Genomic DNA, 19,196 nt, shown 5'->3' with positions numbered 1-19,196 from the left:
CAGGGAAATCCGAGCCTGTTCCTTTTTGTGAGTAAGGACTCTCTCATGCAGTCGTGGTTAGATTTATCCAATCAGAGTTTCGTGTTTGTTTTTCCAATTGGGAGCTGGTGAGACCTCCGCATAACATTTACCCTGATGGTTAAGGATAGACAGACAGGGATAGACGGGGTAATCCAGCAGGGAGCCAGTGCTCCTCCTCATTACACAGGCCCAGTCTTTCCCGGGGAACCTCGGGTTGGGGGGGGTGCCCTCTAAGCTCCCTTGTCCCATCCCCACCCTTCCCTGGCAGGTCTTGGGACAGCTTGTCCCCTCCTGTGGTTGTGCTGGGGACCCCAGCACATGGGATGTGCTGGCTCCACCTGCCATGGGACACTGCCTGGCCTTCCCCCACCAAACCTGAACAAGGCTTCTTGGGAACCCAGGCTCTAGATTCCTGACTTGAGAGTAAGGTTGCTGCCCTGCGTCTACTCCTCTGGACCTCCCAGGTTTCTTGTTACCCAAATCCCAGCCTGTAGGCAGCAAGCGCAAGATGCCCTAGATGGGGTCCCTAGGACTCGAGTTCATTTCTTGCTCACCTTCTGGGTGACCCTGCCTGCACCTTTTAGCCTCTTTACTTGCATTTCTTCATCTAGAAGGAGAGGTGTTGCCTAAGTATTTTCCTCTTTATTGATTTATTATTCTTTATCTTTTATTGTTCCTCACAGAGCCCTGCTAACATTTCTCCGGTGTTTTTGTAGTTTACAGATGTAATTATGTATTATCTGCCCTTCACACTAAACTGCAGAGACCCCGTGTTTGTTGGTCACCAGTGTGTCCCCAGAAATCTGTGCCTCCTCATTCAGCGGCCTAAGCACCTGTTCCCATGCCAGGCACTGTCTTCAATGCTGGGGATACACCTGTGAAGAGAAAGACAGTGATTCTTCAGGGAGTCAGGGAATGAATGAAGGCAGGATTGTAGAGAGCCTTGACTGAAGTTCCAGTCATGAAAGTGACAAATGAGAGTATGTATTCATCTGACACTAATATAGCACCTCACTCACAGTTTACAGAGTGAATTTGCACATGCCTTCACTTGTTCTTTTGTTCACTAAAGCATTTACGGAGCACCTACTACATGCCAGGGACGGTGCATCTAGTTTCTGCCTCCTTAGACTGGTGAGGGAAGGCAGGTCACCCAGCAGGTAGACATGCCGGTAGTGCTTCCAGATGGGAGAGAGGTCTGGGGCCATCTCAGGACCCCTGCTCAGGATGAGACAGGCTGGGAGCTGCACAAGTTGGGGGCAGGGGAGGCAGGGAGGTTGTTATGTTCCCATTCAGCAGTTGGAGAACTGGAGGCTTGCAGAAGTTAAATATTTGCTCACGCAGGTGTCTGGGCGGGAGCTGGGACGCTGTCCAGCCCATGGGTGTGCAGACCCCACAGCTCACAGCTGCCCTCTGCCTCTGTCCTGCCTTCTGGAACTCTGCTATGGTTGGGGTCAGGCAAGGAAAACAAAATGTCTCCTGGATTTGGACACCAGCGAGTCATTGGTGACTTTGGCAGAGGAGCTGCGGTGGGAAGGTGATGTGGAGCCAGACACCGGGGACCCAAAGGGAAAACCATTGTTGGGCTTCTTTCAGAAGGGTGTCTGAAAAGCAGCAGGGGAGTGGTGGGTAGGGCAGGCAGTGGGGTTTTAGAGGCTGTGGGATGTGTCATGTGTTGAGTCACCAAGGGAGGAAGGAGTGAGAGACAGGCAGACAGGAGGAGCTTGTGACACAGGGTCCCAAGGAAGGGAGAGCAGGGAGCAGGCAGGCCTTGCGCTGCCCCTCCCCAGGGAGCGCTTTCCTGACCTCCCACTGACTGTGCAGCCACTGGAGAGGGGTAGTCAGGTGAGAGTTGGGGGGGCAAGTCCCCTGTGCCCCGAGAGTACACACTTCTGTGGTGACTCGCTTATTCACCCTCCAGCCCGAATCTCCAGCCCCTGGGATAGGGGACTGTCATCCCCTTGTTCTTCACTGGTAATAACAATAGCTGACTTCTGCGGAGGGCTTACCAAGGACACTTGGTGACCCCCGCCAGAACACCCTGTGGGAGGTACACTCATCAAATAGTTCCCATTCTACAAATGAGGAAACCAAAGCCAAAGGAGGTGGAGGACCTTGCCGGGGACTTAGGACCCATCAAAATGGCAGAGCCAGGGCCCTCAACCCCGTCCCCAGGACTGTTGCATCCATGTTTAATCCAGTACTGCACTTTCCTGTGGCACCTCCAAGGGCCACCCTGAGATTTGCCTTCTTTGGAGACGCTGCCGAGGTGTGGGAAAGTTTCTGCAACAGTGGAAAAATCCTGCTGTGGGAAGAGCCTGGCACACAGAAGAATGGCGGTGTGAATCTTGGGTTCTCGGCATCAAGCCCAGTGTGTCCTTCGATGAGCTGCATAAGTGCTGGGCTGGCAGGTTCCGTTCAGCAGAAACACACTCGCATTGTCCTCTCATCCCCCGAGCAGACCGACCGAGCAGGGAGGGGACCATGGCGAGGCGTGAAAGGAATCTGTTCTCCTGTGGACTGAGGTGCTGGGACAGGGGACTGGGGACATTGGGCCGGATCCAGGCCCCACCCAGGAAGGGCTTGTGCTGGACCCAGAGGGACACACCAGGGGCACAGTACGGGGTGTAGGGTGGAGTGCCTGCACACAGAGGTCGTGGAAGCCGACAAAAGCCCAGATTTATGCTGGCTTCCTCTGTGGCTTTGGGGTGGAGCGTTTCAGAATCAGGAAATGGACAGGGTGGCGGAGGGGCTAGAATTGTTCAAAACTGGCCTCCATGCGGCTGAGGGGGAATCATCCTGAGTTGTGTTACTGATCAGTGAGGTTGTAACACCCTCAAGAGCTGTGTTACTAATCAGTTAGAGGGAGTGCCACCCCCTGCCCCAGATCCGGAGCAGGGAGCAGGAAGCGTAGGAGCTCTCTATGGCTGTGGTCGCAAATTCCAGAGCTCTCTGTAACTTAGACACATTGTTTACATGTTCTATCTTCGTGGCCTGTTTCTTCCTGTTTCTTCGCCTGCCCATCTGAGTCCCTGAGGGGCCCCATGACATGAAGCACCAGGCACAGCCCCACTCTGTAGCAGCGTCCCTGACACATGGACGCCACCCATGTCCCAGCCCCATGGGCGAATTCAGGAGACTAGCTCCGATCCCCGGCACACACCCACCAGCACCACTGGACGGTGCACAGCTAAATACCAGACCACAGAGTACTAGTGCTCGGGGTCTCAGAGTCCCAGAGATGAGCAAGGGCTGGATTGTGAAGGAGGGCTTCATGGAGGAGGTGGCAGTGAGGCTTGAAATACGGTAGGAGATGAAACAGGAGAGCACAGGGTGGGAAAGGAATCCCATGAAGACCATACAGCTGATGTGCGGGAACAGAGGAGAGGGGCTGGCGGGGTGTCCCCAGAGTATCAAGGGACCCACAGGTGGTGGAGGGGAAGTAGCGAGATGAAGTGAGTTGCCGGCAGTGCGAGGTGCTGGGCTTCCACGCCTTCCATGAGCAGCAGTACGAGAAGGAGCCCATAGCAGTCTGTTTCTAACTTGCCCTGGGTGGGGAGGGGGAGAAGGTGTCTGGTGCACCCACCAGGAACGGGGATGTCCTGACCCTGGAAGCAGGAGCCTGGTGGCCTGACAGCACTCTGTGGGTCTCGTTTGCAGGAGATCTGCGATGACCCAAAGTTTATTATTGGAGGGGCCACTCGCACAGACATCTGCCAAGGAGCCCTGGGTAAGTGACGGCGTCTGAAGCGGGCTGTGGGGTCTCGTCTGCAAGGCTGTGCCTTCCCTCCCTTGGCAGCCTGGGGTTTCCATTTCCAGAAGCTTCTTGGAATTCTTGCTCCCCTGAGGGGCCCATCCTGAGGCACACATGAGGCCTTCTGGGTCCCCTGCTCTGGGCTGGTTGTTGAGGTTACAGAGATGCTCCCACTGGAGGGTGCAGGGGCTTCTGGATTTCACTGCCTTGTGCACTGGGACACTGAGGTCCCAGAAGTGACATCGGAACTGGGGGTCAGGCACACAGACATGCACAGCCGGACTCCGGGGCCTGTGTCGTCAGCCCCTGGGCTATGATTGCAGAAGGGGCTGGAGAGTCTTGGTCGCCAAGGGACGTCAGGGCAGCTGTGTGACTGTGGGACTCTAGGAGCCCCACAGGAAATGCCTCTCAGGGAACATGACCGCTGGCCTGAGCCCAGCCTCTGTGTGTGGATTCCTGAGATTCCGGAGTACATTCTTACCTGCAGAGAACACCCTCCTGCACACCCTGTTTCCTTCCCTCTACTCCCCAAACAATAGACTAGATGCCCAGGGGTCCTTGGGAACTGACAGAGGCCTGGGCCAGCCCCGGGGACTTGGAGGATCTGTTATACCTGGACTGGACCCTGCATGTGGCCCAAACATCTGCTTCCAAGGGTTATGACATCTCAAGAGTCAGGTAGCATAAGTAGCAAGTGGAGTGTTTAAGCCCTCTTGAGGCCTCTCTGAGAGGAGAGGAGACGGGTGGGCCTTACATTCCAGGGGCACAATTCCCGAGATCTGCCCTGGGTCAGATAGAAACAAGGTCAAGTGTGATCAGCTCTTGTAGAATTAATTCCTCCGTTTTTGGTCTCTAACGCCTAAGGCCGCTTGCCCTCTTTGGCCTTTCCTTTCCGAGTCTCCTGATTCAATGGCCATCTGGGAAACATGATTATCTGAACTCTCACCCTGACTCTGGCCTTTGGGCGTGGGGTGGTGACTGTCGCCAGTCCCAGCAGGCTCAGAAGCATTACAGCGCCTGGCCACAGGAGCAGAGTGGCAACGTGGGCTCAGCTCCTAGACTGTGGGCAAGTCATCGATCAGACGAGGCATTTGGCTGTTCTAGAGTCGTTCCTCCGGCCTGCCATGGAGCCCAGGCCATGTGCTCCAGCATGGAATGTGGCCCGATGGTCTGCAGCTGTGACAGTCCACTGTCACACCCACTTCTGTGTGTCCTGCTGCAGGCGGTCACCCCAGCTCTGCTGTAAACCCCTTCACCCCCACGCAGACCAGAAGACAGCCCCAGCAGTGCGGCTGCGGATATAGAGACCGCCGCACAGCTGAAACGCACTAAGGAGGGAAGTGGATCCAGTTATAGGTCTTTCTGCCCTCCTCCAAGCTGTCCCGATGCTGTGACTCTGTCACGGGGACCGGGAGGTGACGTTCTCAGAGCAGAATTCACTCTTTGCCCAGACACACGCTTGGCTCAGCAGGGACCCCCGTAGGGTGCCGTCCGTGGACTTCTACGTTTCCATTTCCGGGAGTCTGCCCAGCAGTAGGCCATCCCCAAACCATCCCCCTCCTCCAGGGCTGCAGCCAAAAACCCCAGCGAGGTCGTTCATGCGGGGCTTGCAGAATTGCCCCTACAGTGAGCAGCTAAGTAGGCTCTGGTCTCGCTGGCAGTAACCTGCTCTTCCTAGGCACAACCGCCCCCAGGGGCCCAGGAAGTCCAGGAGCTGAACTCCTCTGCCGAGTTTTCTCCAGTGCTCCCAGAGTCCCCACAGCCCCCCCACTGCCCCCCACAGCTCTCTCCCCTCTCCCCTGGCTCTCCGTCTCCCCATCCTAGGCCCCCAGGGAAGGGTTCAAAGCTGCCAGCAGCTGTCATAGCCCTTGAAAGGCACCACCCCATGTCACTATCATCTGGAGCATGTCCTCAAGGCCCTCTCGTGGGGTCCACCCCCAAAAGGCACCTAGGTTCCCAGAGTACCTAATGGGGGGTGATGGCATAGGTGTGCTTTCCACAGCCCAGCCCAGTAGAGAAGCACCTGCTCCCTCCACTGCTTACTAGCCTGGGGGACCTTGGGCAGGTTACCCAAACTGTCTGAGACTCAGTTTCCCCTTCCATAAATGGGAATAATGACAATATAGTTGACCCTGGAGCCGCAAGGGGGTCGGGGGTGCTGATGCCCTGCACGGCTGAAAGTCCGCATGTAAGTTGACTCCCCCAAAACTTAACTACTAATAAATGTTTTAAATAATTTTTATATATTTTTATATTTTTTTAAAGATTTATTAGAGAGTGCGCACACACACACACACAAGCAGGGGAGGGGGCAGAGGGAGAGGGAGAATCCCCAGCAGACTCCGTACTGAGTATGGAGCCCCCCACGGGGCTCAGTCACGCGACCCTGAGATCACAACGTGAACCAAAACCAAGAGTCAGGGACACTTAGCCAACTGAGCCACATAGGCACCCCTGTGAATAATTTTGGGATGATTTACAGTGTAATTTTTTAAGAGGTCATTTTTATAGTAGGTGCCTTTTGCAAATGTTAACAGCCTTTGTTTTGTGGTACGGTCTCAGATTTATGGAAGGACGGACAGGATGGTTCAGAGACCCCCCAACCACCCCACACCCAGATCTCCCGTCTCGCCGAGCTTGGGGGCTTGTTCCCATTCATGACCCGGCACCCTCGGGGTTTCCTCAGCGGTTACTAGTGTCTTGGCGCTGCTCCAGGACCCCCGTCAGGAACCACGTTATGTCTGGCTGTTGCATCTGCCTGGGCCCTGCTGGACTGTGGCAGTTTCCCACGCCCCCTTGCATGTTATGGTTCTTGTAGGATGCCCCTCTGTTCGGGAATATGCGAGTTGTGACTAAAAATGAAGTGTCTGCTGGTTTGGTGGAGAAAGTAAATACATTCTCTTCTCTTGGCAACCGTCGCCTCGCGGCCAGCCCCATCATCAGCGCCCCACCGGGGCCTCTCCGGGTCCTGGAGCAGATGGGTGGTGGCTGTGACTCATTTCCTCCCAGCCTCCCTTCCAGTTCAAAATACTCCTCCACGGCTTTGCTCCCCCAAGGCTGCCGCCGCGCTCCCTGCTCCCGTCCTGTTGTCCCTAAGACAGTGGCAGAAGCTGGGACGGCTGGAGCGCTGACGCTGCTGTGTTCCCCCAGGCCCCTGTTCCTGCCCCGGCTGGCCCTGGCCTTGGCCGGTATACAGCAGTGTTCCTGACCTCCCGACCCCAGAGAGCAGAGGCAGCAGGAATTCCCCCCCAAAAGAAGCCCCCCATCATTGCATACATCTGCAGCTGAAGCCCCCGGGGTGCCCAGGAGTTTATGGGGGCCCCCCGCTCCCCACCGGCCTCTGATCCCCTTGTGACTTTCACTTCTCAGGTGCTCCCTGAGCCAAGAGCCAGGCCTCAACCCTCTGGACTCTGCTGTCTGCCTCTGACATGAGAGTTGGATCAGTTTCCTAAGGTCCCACTACTTCTGACATTTTGTGAGTCCAAAATATGGTTCTCTCTGCTGGCAGACCCCCACAGTCCTCCTGTACCCCCCACCCACCCCCCAAGGGGGTCAACTTATGTCCCTGCTCCAAGGTCTGGGTAGCCCTGCTCAGATCACCCCCCAGCAGTTTCAGCCACAGGGGGGCCTGGCGAGGCACTGGCCTGCAGCAGTGTGGGGGGGTGGAGCCCCGGAAGGAGGGTGGTTCACACCACGAGCCAGGCCAGCAGCTGTGCAGTTAACCAGAACGGAAGTGGTCTGTGCCAGCCACATGCGCATATGGGCACCGCCGGGGTGGCGCTGCAGACCACGGCTCACCAGGCTCCAACCTCCCGTCCCTCACTCTCTGCGGTTAGATGGTCCCTGCAGGCCTGTGTGTCTCCCCCGAAGCCAGGCTGGGCACATGCGTCCATGAGCACCTGTGAACGTCAGGGTCCAGAGTGAGGACGTGGGGGTCCATCAGGCAGAGCGTGGCCATGGCTCTGCAGTGCGTGGCTCTTCGCTTTGGGTGGATCACCGTCCTCCCAAGGCTCTAGTTCCCTCATCCTCGAACTGGGGAGAAGAGGCACCAGGGCTGAGGCTGAGATTGCACGCACCTGCGCAGCTCCGGGCGCGTGGGAGGGGCTTGGTAGCTGCAGGTTGGCGGCTCCCTTCCTGCGGGCGGGTCAGATGGGTTCTGGGGAGGCCAGTGGCATGGGCGTCGGCGCGGTGCCAGCGTTCATACCTGCCCGGCTGGGCTCTGGGCTTTGCCCTCTGCAGCCCCCAAGGTTGTGGAGAGGTACAGGAGGTGGTGTTCAGAGAAGAGCTCAGGGGGCACCGGCCTGTCTTCCATGCCCCGTCCACGGGGCGCACGCTCTGCCTATAGTGCGCCTTCAGCCGGAGCTCCCCCCTACCCCCCGCTCCTGGGCTGTGGGAGCAAAGGTGAGGCTTGTGTCCTCCCTTTCCCAGTGGGGTGGGGAACTTCATGACTCGATTTGTCTGTCTCTGAGTCTGGATTAGAGTCAAGAACTCATTCTTGTTGGGACACTTTGTCCTGGGGTCTCCTGTACCTGGCTGCCCTCCCGCCCCAATCAGCAGGGTTTTGTCCACAGTTCAACCCTGGGGATGCCTCCAGGGACTCAGGAGTTTGGGGACTCCTCCTGGAGGGTGGATGAATGGAGCAGGGGTCGGGGCAGAAAGGATGTGGGTTGGACTAAGCCCCAGTCCCGGAAGCTGAAACCAGCTGAAACCAGCATCAGGTGGCTTCCTCCTGGGTCTGGGCCCCAGGCACCCCAGTCTCAGCAGTGGGGCAGGGACTCCCTTCCCAGCATCCATTGTTCCAGGCAAGTTCAGAGTCAGGGCGGGAACCACATGGCTCACATTCTCAGCTCCCTACTTCCTTGTAGGGCCCTCTCCGACAGGGGACAGGGGACGGGAGGGGCAGGGACATGTGATCTGGATTATTCGATGCCGCTGTATCCTGGAAGGAGGCTTGTGTTTGCCAGGGAGGGGTTGGGCCCATCCCACACAGTCAACAATGTAAATGAGCAGTGACTGGGTGTAGGGGCATTCTGGTTTGGGGGTACCCTCCTCTGGGCTGGTGCTACGGGGCATGAAAGGTCATGGAGGGACACCCACTGGGACTCCCCAGCCACCATCTCCCAGGCCTGGCCCCCTGGCAGGCTGTGCATGTCCTTTGGGGAAGCCCCTCCTCAGCAGCTCCCACGGGTGGCCCCAGGTTGGCCCGTCGGGGCTTCTGTCCCCTCCCTTCCAAAACCAGGGTCAGATGTGGCCAAAACCAGCCTTAGCATCTGGTCTCTTTGGAACTTATGTAGCTTCGTGAAGACATAAGACCGGGCCAGCGGGACTGGACATAGGACAAGGCCTCCTACCCTCCGTGCTGTAGAACAGGCTGGGCTTTCCTGGCCCCTGGCCACTACATGCACCAGCTCCACCCAGACCCGACCATCAGAAATGTCTCCAGACACTGCCAGAATGCCCTGGGATGGGGGAATTGGTGGCAAAGTGCCCTAGGTGGGAAACCAGGGACCATCCCATCTGGGTGCCTTGGGGAGGGTGGGGACGTCAGAGGGAGCCTGGAGGAGGGAGCCGTGGTGGTAAATGATGGGCAGGTTGACAAGGCTCCTGACTGCCCCCCACAACAGTTGGGAGGAACCATGACATTGCTGGGATGTTTGAACCTGTGGGAGGGGCTCAGCCCTTCCCCTCCCCCGGAGGTGTTGCAGCCGAAGAGTGGCTGCCCCTGCTTCTTGGAGGGTGCTCCCCTCCTGGGGCTGCCGTGTGGACTGCGTCTGAGGGCCTGAGGTTCCCCAGCGACGGCAGTGTGACTGGGCACCTTGGGCACGGTCCCCACACTGCCATCTCCGTGCTGGCCGCCGTCTTGCTGGCACCTGCTCCCCACAAAAGCGGGTCAGGCCATCACGGTCATCAGGCAGGTATTCCTGGCCAGATCTCAGGACAGCGGATTCCCGGAAGTTCCCTATCTCACTACCCCTTTATCTAGCGTCGTAACCCACCCCCAACATGAGTGACTCGAAACAACAGGATTTTCCTGTTCATTTTCATGGGTTTGAAGGATGACCGGGGTTAGCCCTGTGATTCAGGGCCCCTCCTGCACTTTCAGCCACTGGGCTGGGGTCACCGGAAGACCCCTCGCCCACATGCTTGGCACCTGGGCTGGAGGCTGGGTCAGCGGGGCCTCCGGGGTTCCTGTGCCTCTCACGTGGCCTCTTCCCTAGAGGCCTCAAGTAAGCCGACCTTCTGGGCGCTCGTCCCGAGAGAGACCCCAGGAAGCTGCCTCATCTTTTATGACCTAGCTTCAGGGGTCACGCGGCACCCCTTCTGCTGAACCCTATCCACTAAGATGCTCAGAGGCCAGCCCCGGTTTCTGAAGAGCACATGACCCCAGAAATACTGTGGCTGCCATTTCTGGAAGATAATGACTTTGAAATAATGACTTTGTCCTTCACCAGTGCAGACCCAAGGCTTCTCGGACACTAGACTGTCATGGTTGGGTGCCTGGGTTCTCCGGGAACCCCAGTATGCAGGCTAGCGAGGCACTGAGCTGGCCGGGCTCATTGGTGCAGTCTGGGGACAGGGCAGGGGGAAGGCAAAGGGTTAAGAGGGACCCATCCCCCCAAAGGCTGGGACTGAGTCCCCGATGCTGACGAAGGAAGGAGGTGGAGGGCAAGTTGCCCAGCCAGGGTTGGCACTTTCCCATGGGAAGTGGCCCCTTCTGGAAAGTGTAAGCATATTATTTGGCCTGGAGGGTCTGGTGCAAAAAGGGAGAGGCTGAGACAGCACCCTCCCTGAACTGGGAGAGTCTGGTCCAATCTACTCTTCACCTCACCTTCCCCTCACTCGGAGCCCTGTCCCACCTGTGCCTGCTCCCTGCTTCTCTGGGACTGAGCCGCCCCTGCACTGCGCAAGTGCCCCCCCCCCCCCCTCCTTAGCCCCGCAAGGGCGCCTCCCCACCACCTGCTCCTCAGAACCAGTTCAAGCCCACCTCCCCCTAGCCCACCCTCTCTTACCACCCCCTCCTGCAGCTCCCCTCCCTGTTCAGACTTGAAGCCTAGGACTCACCGCCACCTGTGATCATGGTTCCCTACCTGTCCCCACACTGTCGTACATGTGCCTGAGAGCAAGAGCCAGTTTCATCTGGAGCCCGCGCACCAGGTATGGGGACGGGGGGAGCAAACGAGTCAGGAGAGAGCGGAGGAGAGGAAGAGATGGTGTCCCTGCCCGCCAGAGTCCTGCAAGGAGGGGATGCTCAGAGGCTCTCAGAAATACTGTGGGGGACAGGGGCATGTCAGGCCGAAGGCCCCAAGAGAAGCAACAATGGGGGGTGCCAAAGCTCAGAGGGCTTCCAGGAGGCGGCAGGGCCAGCCTTGGGCAGTGTGTTGTCTGCACTTCTTCAGCGTGTGTGTTTGAAGTGTGTGCACGCTGTGTGTGCCTCGAGTCAGGGACATGTGCTCCGCAGTGACACGGGCCCTGCCCTGACGGATCTTGCGTTCTGGGACCCGCCGCAGGCAGCCGCACTGTCCTTGGGGGAGACGGAAGCCCAGCGTCTCCTGGATTCTCCGCCTCACTTTCCTATTGGTAGAAGGAACCCCTGACGGCGGGAGCAAGCACACAGCAGCTATCACTGTGCTCCCTGTTTGGATAAACCCCAGCGGCCACAAATATTAGGAAACCCGCCCTGTCCCTCTCCCTGCCGTGGCCCCAGGTGACCCCGCCCCCTGCGCAGACATGACCTTCAGGGCACACAAAGAGGCCGGAACACAGCCCTGGAAATTTACTGACATGGCTCCGTTGGAATTCGCCTTTTCAGAAGAGGGCTCTGGGCCTTCAAGGAGGCATTCATCAGGTTACCCGGGAGTGCTGTGCGGGGAAGGTGTGTGTGCCCCGTGTGCTCCAGGTCAGCTGGAGCCAAGAGGGGTGAGTCTAGCCGGAGACACTCAAACCTTTGTCAGGGTAGTCCAGAGGGCAAGGTGTCTGTGCCTGATGACCCCAAAATGCAGCCCAATCCCCCTTTTCCCAAACAAGTCAGAAGAGGGGGCAGGTCTGGACTCAGAGTGGATTCCCTGGGGCCCGTGAGCACAAGAGGTGCCTGGCTGGGCAGGTGGGGGCCAAGAGAGTGTCACTCCGTAGTCGTCGGATAAATGAATAAATTAATACGTGAACTCTCTCTGCCTTAGACACAAGATTCACAGGTAAAAAATCCGTGCAGAAACCCACAGTGAGACACACAGGGAGAAGGCGGTCATCCCCCCTGCAGGGGGCACGCCGGGTGCTTATGCCCTCAAAGAACCCTCTTGCCTTTGTGTTCTGTGAGGGCCCGCGGCACCCTGCCCTCCCCTGGGCGTCTCCCCTCCTTACATGTCCCCCTTTTCAGCTCTCTTCCCTTTGGGGGACCCCACACTGTGGCCCGAGACCTCACCTGTCCTGGGTCCCAGCTTTGTCCCAACTCCTTCCCTAGAAAAACACATACGTTCACCTTCACGCAGAGTTTGGACAGAAGGTTCCATATCTCTGAAGCCCATCCAGGGAACTAGTTTCCCTTTTGCATCCGATCCTAACAGCCTTCTGATGCCCCCCGGCCCCCGCCTTCGACAGCTGAGCAAACGTGCAGTCAGAGCAGTTCAGAAACCTGTCCACGCTCACACAGCACCAGCAGGATCAGGATCCAAAACCCAGGTCTTAGCACCCGGCCTGTGCTGCTTCCTGTGCTCGCAGCTCCGTGCTGGCAGAGAGGGCGTCTGGGACAGTGTGGCCCCGAGGAGGCAGGTGTGCAGGAAGGGCGTCCCTAGGGGCTGGGCTGGAAAGCTGAACCCAGTCAAAGTGGACAAAGTGGGCAGCCAGGAGCCCAGAACCGGACATGAACCAGAGAGGATGGAGTCTCCACAAGTGTGTCCAGGCGTGCGGGAGGGAGAAGGCAGGGCTTCCGAGCAGGCTGTGGGCCCAGGGAGGGCAGTTCTTGGAAGAAACAGGCACGCACATAGCCTCCAGTGGGCACGTCCCTTGCATGGATCCTGAGATCTCCACTCCGGGGGAACGGGGTCTCCATGCCAACCTAAGTGAAAGCTAAGGCCAGTTGGTCTTGGCCCTGGACCCCCACCCCTGGGCAGTGTCTAGAATGCGGGCCTCCTAGCTGCCCCCGACCCCGGGTTCAGGTTCTCAGAAGCTCTCCAGAGTTTCCACTCCATGTCTGGTCTCAGTGTGCGGTGACTGCTCTGTGTTCTGCTCTGGGAATTAAGTCAAGATGCAGTGTGGAGTTTCAGAAAAAGGGGGATCCAAGCTCCCCTAGGCAGCTCCTGCTTGACTGAGCGTGTGGCTGTTGGGGTACCCGGGTGGGCTTTCAGGATAGGAAGCAGGGCAGAAAATCACCCCCCACCCCACCCCCAGCCTCTCAGGCCTGTACCAGTTGAGTGTCTTCCAGAACAGACTGGAGGGGCAGGAGTTCAGCGGGAGGTGTTGTGGGCAGGAGCCCGGATATGGGACCAGCCAGTCTGGAGCCTGTAGTCAGACATTCAGTGGGTGTTTCAGGAACCCCTGGTCTGCTCCTGTAATGATGGGCATGACCAGCAGCCCAGGTGCTCAAGGACCTGTAGTGACCCAGCTCCGACCCTTGTCCCTGCCTGAGTCTGGGGTGCTGGACAGGGGAGTCAGCTTTGGGCAAAGTAGACAGAATGTGCTAAAATTTACTGTGTCTCACCTCAGTGGGGCTGACCCCCCTCCCCCAGTGCATCCAATAAAACCATGTCTTGTAGAGAAAACTATAGGTTCTAAAGAAAAGACAATCCAGAAAGAAAAGGGTCTCAGAATTTAGGGACAGGAAGAGGCACAGATGGTGTCAGAAGGCCCTCGGCTGCCAGAGAAAGTCCCTGCATTTAGGGCCAAGGCTAGATGGCCAGAGAGGAGCCTCACTCATCTCCCGGGGAAGATCTGGTTCTGAGCAGCCCAGCTGCAGGAGACCCTGCCCCAGGGGGTTGGGGGGCAGCCCCAGGTGCACCCTCCCCAAGTATGTGGAAGGTTCCAGCGTCCAGTAAGTGGAAAGTGTGCACATTGTGCCGCTCTCCGCACAAAGCAATCACAGATCCTTGCTGGGAAGCCTGCGCTCTTGACCTGCATAGCTTTGCATTCCCGTGGACACTCCCTTGACCAGAGAAACCACTTCTCAAGGAGTAGCTGTTAACTTCTCGAGGAGCTCGTTTCTACAGAACACATGCTGGAAGTCAGAGGAGCAACTGAGTCGATGCGCTGTTCTTACTGGCGATAGACCGATTCTGATGGGCACCGTACGTAAAATAAAGATGTTCACTTAGAATAACTAATATTAAGCTATTTTTCTTACCATAAGTAAGGGCGTAACCAAGGAACCTGGGGAGGCCAGTAATCTAGGGTTGGTGGTAATAAAACCATAGTCAAAAGATAACCACATAAAAAATTATCCATAAGAGCTTCAGTGGATGAAGACAAGAGTCAAAAAAGGGCCACTACCATGCTCCCCCCAAGTTTTCTCCCATTTTTGTTTTCCTTTCGGCATACCCTATGTACTCTTGTGTGCCGTGCTCCGTTTCTCTGAGCACCGCTTGGCAGTCAGGCTGGGTCGGCAGGGAGCATCTTCGCTCCATTCTTTGGCTGCCGTAGTCTCGTCGGGGAGAGGCCCCTGATTTGTTCCCCCGGTTACCTGTGGATGGACACTTAGCTACAACGGGGCTCCAGGAAATAACCATGTCATCCCTCTGTTGCTCTCGTGAATGCATCTGTAGGGCCGACTCCCGGCACCAGCATCTTGGGGGCGCGTGCGCTCCCTGTTGCCTCTCGGTGCTCATGGACAGGCGTGAGAGTGGGTCTCCCACAGCCGCTCTGGGGACCCCACATCTCGTTTTTTGCCATCTGAAAGGTAGAAATGGTGCAGCGTAGTTCCACTTTGTTTTCTCTTATGATGAGTGAGGGTGAGTATCTTTGGAAGTTTGGGGTTTAAAAAAATTTTTTAAGAATTCTCTACCCCCAACTTGGGGCTCAGACTCACAACCCTAAGATTGAAAGCTGTGTGCTCCTGACTGAGCAGGGGCCCCTTAATGTGCTTAAGGCATTGGTTTTTCCCTTTTTCACGAGCTGCTTATATCTTTGTCCGTTTTTCTATGGAGCTGTCATTTATTTACTAGAGAAGTTTATACATGATGTTTAGGATCTGAGTATTTTTCCTTATTATTTTTTGTTTGATTTTGTTAATCGTGATTTTTTTTAGCATATAAACATTTTTTTTCTTTAATGTAACTAAGTTTATTATTCAAAAGGCTTATGGCTTCTGGATTACAATTCAATAGCCTGTCTCCAGTCACATTATATTGGAATTCTCCATTGTCTTTTGCCGAATGTCTGTGGGTGTATAAAAATACTGTATTTATAATGTTATCATAATGTTAACATATTAAGATACCATTAAGATATATGGCATAAATATGCAACCAAAATAAAAATAAAACAAATGGCTAGATTTACCATATTTATGTAAGATTATATAAATAATATATTAGAGTATATACTTAAGGAATATAATGTTAAATGCTTAATTACGAACATTATTCCATTTAGAATTTAACCCTGTGTTAAGAGGAGCTAGAACTTGATTTTTTTCTAGATGGCCCTTCCACTGTTCCAATCCTACATATGAATATTGTATCTGCACTAAATTCCTACATTTAGAATGATTCCTGAACTTTCTGTTCTGTGTCACGAATCTGTATTCTTGCGCACAAGTTCTGTACTGTTTTAATTATTGTGGCTTTATGCCTGTTTTAATACCTAATAGAGGTAGACTTCCTTCCCTTCTAGACTTTCTTTTATGCTTGATGTTTAATTTTTCCTTATAAACTTTGCATAAGCTAAGTTCCAAATTTAAAAGATCATTTTACCATTTTTGTTGGGAGTACCTAAAGTTTACAGACTGACTTAAGAGGAAGCGGCAGTTTTACGAGGATGACTTTTTCTAGCCAAGAATCTGAGCCCAGTTTTAAAAGGGGTAAATGATTATCCGAGCTTCTCCATGCCGAGTGTTGCCCTTGGAGTTAGCTAAGGGGGCGCAGCTGTTGAGGGATAGACCGCAGTCAGCCAAGCCTCCAACACTGTGGGCCATACACACTGTGTGTTCGAAGCCCTCTGTGACCCGGTGAGGAAGTATCACCCAATCCCTGGTAGGAAAGGCCCTGATTTAGGAGGTGGTGCTGGTGTCAGGACTCAAGAGCTGAGCGTAAATGGGTCATGCCCAGATGCCACCTCGAGGGAGCAGTGCTCGGGGTCAAGGGGCACAGCTCAAGCCAAGTCCAGGAAGAAATACTCTCACCGCACCCTCTCCCTTCCTGTGCTCCCCAGGGCCCCCGCGGGCCGAACCCCCCAGCAGCCAGAGGCGCTGGGAGCCCACAGTTTGGTCCAGGGAGGCCAGCTCCGGGACAGAAGACAGGATGTGGGGAGGCATGCAGGTCCCCACGACCGTCGTCTCTGCTCTGAGACAAATGGACTTAAGTGAAGATGAGGTCATCCGCGGTGACTGAGTGTAAGCAGACTCTGCACCCGCAGGGGCTCTGTGGTGTGTCGCTCAGGGACAGTCCCTCGTGGTCTGGATGGCCACCCACCCTCACCTCTCTCTTGCAGTCAGGTAATTTAAAAACCTATGGAAATACACACCTGCATCTTTCCAAGCCTGTCTGTGTGGCGGCTTTGCCGGACAGTCCTTGTCACTGAAAGACAGCCTTATGGGCTTTTCTGAGGCTTAACCAGTAGAGCGGCAGCCGGGTGCGTTGCCGTCTCCCCTGTCCCGAACCAGTCAGCTGGTTGTACACAGATCCCGGTGCCGCTGACCCAAACAGCCTCTGCTGGGGGAGGCTCCACCCATGTCCCTTTGGAACCGTCCAGAGGAGAAGGGCGGTTGTGAGTCATTTGGGGGAAGGGAGAGGCTGACCATGATGGGGAGGACGGAGGATCCAAGACTGCAGCAGGAGGTTGTGGGACGGGTTTCTGGGAGGTGTCGGGGCAGTGGCATGCAGACATGGCATCCAGGCGGCAAGCAGGGTGCTCGTGAGCCACTGTGCAGTCAGACACAGAAACAATCAGGTCCCCTCCCAAGGACAGAAGTCCCCCCAACAACATCCTGTGAATTAGGTGCCTTGGAAATGGGCACCTGTTTGCAAAGGAGACCATGTAGGTCACACATGAAAAGCTTTGCTCAGACCCCATGAAGGTGGCTCGTTACAGGGACTTCGGGAGGCCACCAGCCTCCCTAGGCCCCCTGTGCTCTGCTGTGACCACGGCCGACAGCACCTGGCTGCTCTGTGACGAAACGGGAGGATGACGTGGGGGGCCTGACACATCATGAATCCCCACGATGTCACTGTTCTAGTCTCTGATACCAAGAAAACTCCCATGCGCGGGGAAGTAAGGAAAAGAGATGTACCCTCGGAGGCAGACAGTTAGGAATTTGAGCATAAAACAGGGTTCCCGACACTTTCAGCTTATCAGACAACTGCACACTCTTCCAGAGGCCTCTAAGCCTTCAGGTAGGACTTCAGCAAGCTGCCGGCACATCACCGCTCAGTTTTAAACTTGGATTGCACTAGGATAGTCCTAGTGGGGTCTCTGCTTTGTCGAAGGAATCAGACGCTCCTTGACCAAAAGAAATCTCTAGCAAGGTTCGGTTTTTAAACAAAGCCCAGGATTTGATTTAGAGGATTTGCTTGTGAGACCGGGTCACCACTGGTCTGCGTGCTCTCCGAGCTTCCATTTCTTCCCCACAGAAAGGTGACGACAGCAGGGGTGATCATGTCGTAAGGTTTGCAGAGAACCGGGCAGCGTGCTCTTTGCACACTGCTGAGCGGTATCACGCACTCTGGCTGCCTGCTGCCACCGAGGGCAGACCCGGGTTCTGCCCCTGCGCAGCTCCTCGCAGGACACGTGACCTCAAGCAGGTGACTCGACCTCTTAAAGCCACCGTGCTGTCACCTAGAAGGCACTCTAGGATGACGTGCCCTTTTGGAGGACACCTGTTAGGTTGGGATAGCTCTGCATGAGGCAGGAGGTGCAGGGGCCTTGTTCCCCCCAGCTGGCCAGGGGGCTGGAAGAAAGAAAACCAGGAGTCATGGAACACGGCCCCTGATTGCCAGGCTGTGGCGAGACCCTCTGGGCCTGGTGAGGAGCGGTCATCTGAGCTTGGTGTGGAGCCAGCACTGACCTAGATGGATGGCCCAGGATAAACAAGAAGCCGGTCCCTCCTGCACTCGGGCCCATCTAGGAACTGCCATGACGTCTGAGGCCACAGAGCCAGACACACGTGTGTCATGTCAAAGCATGGGCTCCTGGGACCCGGGGAGACCAAACCAGGAGGGGTTGGAGGGACCTGCTGCAGCCGCTCTTCCCAGGGGCTGCATGGCAGGGGTGGGGTTCTGGCTTCAGGACTCTGCCTCTGGGGTCCTATGCTTGACCCACTCTGTCCACAAGCCTGTCGTCCTCCACGTGTTGACAGGCCCAAATGGCCCAGAAAAATCTCAAGTCTACTCAAGAAGAGTAAGAATCACAAACACCTCCAGGCTTCCGGAGAAGGACCGAAGCCATGGGAGGAGCTGAGGTCAGGGGACAAGGAGAGGACTGGAAAAGGGATCTCATGAGCCCAGAACAGTGGACACATGGTGGGTTTGTGCTTCAGGTGGGGACAGTGTGACACGGTCCATGTGGGAGAGCACAATGCTCAGAAATGGCCAAAGCTTGCTTTACTGACCAGGCAGCAGTGTGGGCTCAGCACGGGGAAGCCCCTCTGGGAAGACTTCCATGCCCCCAGTGGGGGCTGCTCGCCTCCTGCCCCGTGAGAACTAAAGACTCCCACCACCAGATTTCTCTGCAAGCTCCGTACTCTGAACACGCCAGGGGTCTCCAGTTTGGTTCATGTCAAGGCCTACTTGACCCAAAGGGTTGTCTCCGAGATCTGATGGACTGAAGCACCACACCTTTTAAAGTCTCAGTTATAATTCTTTAATCGTTGGCAGCACATTTAACCTCCCCAGCCATGTCCTGCTCCACTCTGACGCAGACACGTATATGTTCCTCACGGAGCACTGGGAGGAAGAGATGAGGTAATGACTGGAAGCTCCCAGGAGAGTAGCCCGCACATCTGAGGGTCTCTGCCAGTGAGGGCTACTGCCCACGTGCCCTGGACCTCAGGAGACTGAGGTCATTGCATCACATGGCAGAAGAGTCCAAGGCAGATCAGGCTGCAGGTGCGGCTTGATTCAAGGTCTCCAGCGATGCCTGCAAGACCTGGTTTCTAAACCCCTTCCATCTCCCAGCCCCTCTTCCTCTGAGGTGTGCCCTTTCCCAGGCAGGCTGCCCCTCCCCAGCAGTAGAGCATCTGTTCACTCCTGCCAAAGCCCCCATATAGCTCTCGTGGCAC

The 19,196-nt window shown here is 56.0% G+C and overlaps 1 protein-coding gene across 1 annotated transcript in view; it reads left to right on the top strand.

Moving 5' to 3' along the window:
• The window catches only part of CAPN2 (calpain 2), a 40,397-nt gene that overhangs the window by 1,089 nt on the left and 20,112 nt on the right, over positions 1 to 19,196 (top strand). The window contains exon 2 of the mRNA XM_059412932.1: positions 3,682 to 3,751. Coding sequence (XP_059268915.1) covers positions 3,682 to 3,751 — 70 coding nt within the window. The remainder of the gene's footprint in view (positions 1 to 3,681; positions 3,752 to 19,196) is intronic.

This window comes from Mustela nigripes, chromosome 10 (assembly GCF_022355385.1).
Source record: "Mustela nigripes isolate SB6536 chromosome 10, MUSNIG.SB6536, whole genome shotgun sequence".
Lineage (NCBI taxonomy): Eukaryota > Metazoa > Chordata > Mammalia > Carnivora > Mustelidae > Mustela > Mustela nigripes.
Note: the sequence above shows the minus strand (reverse complement) of the source record. Positions and strands in the feature narration are given on the sequence as shown.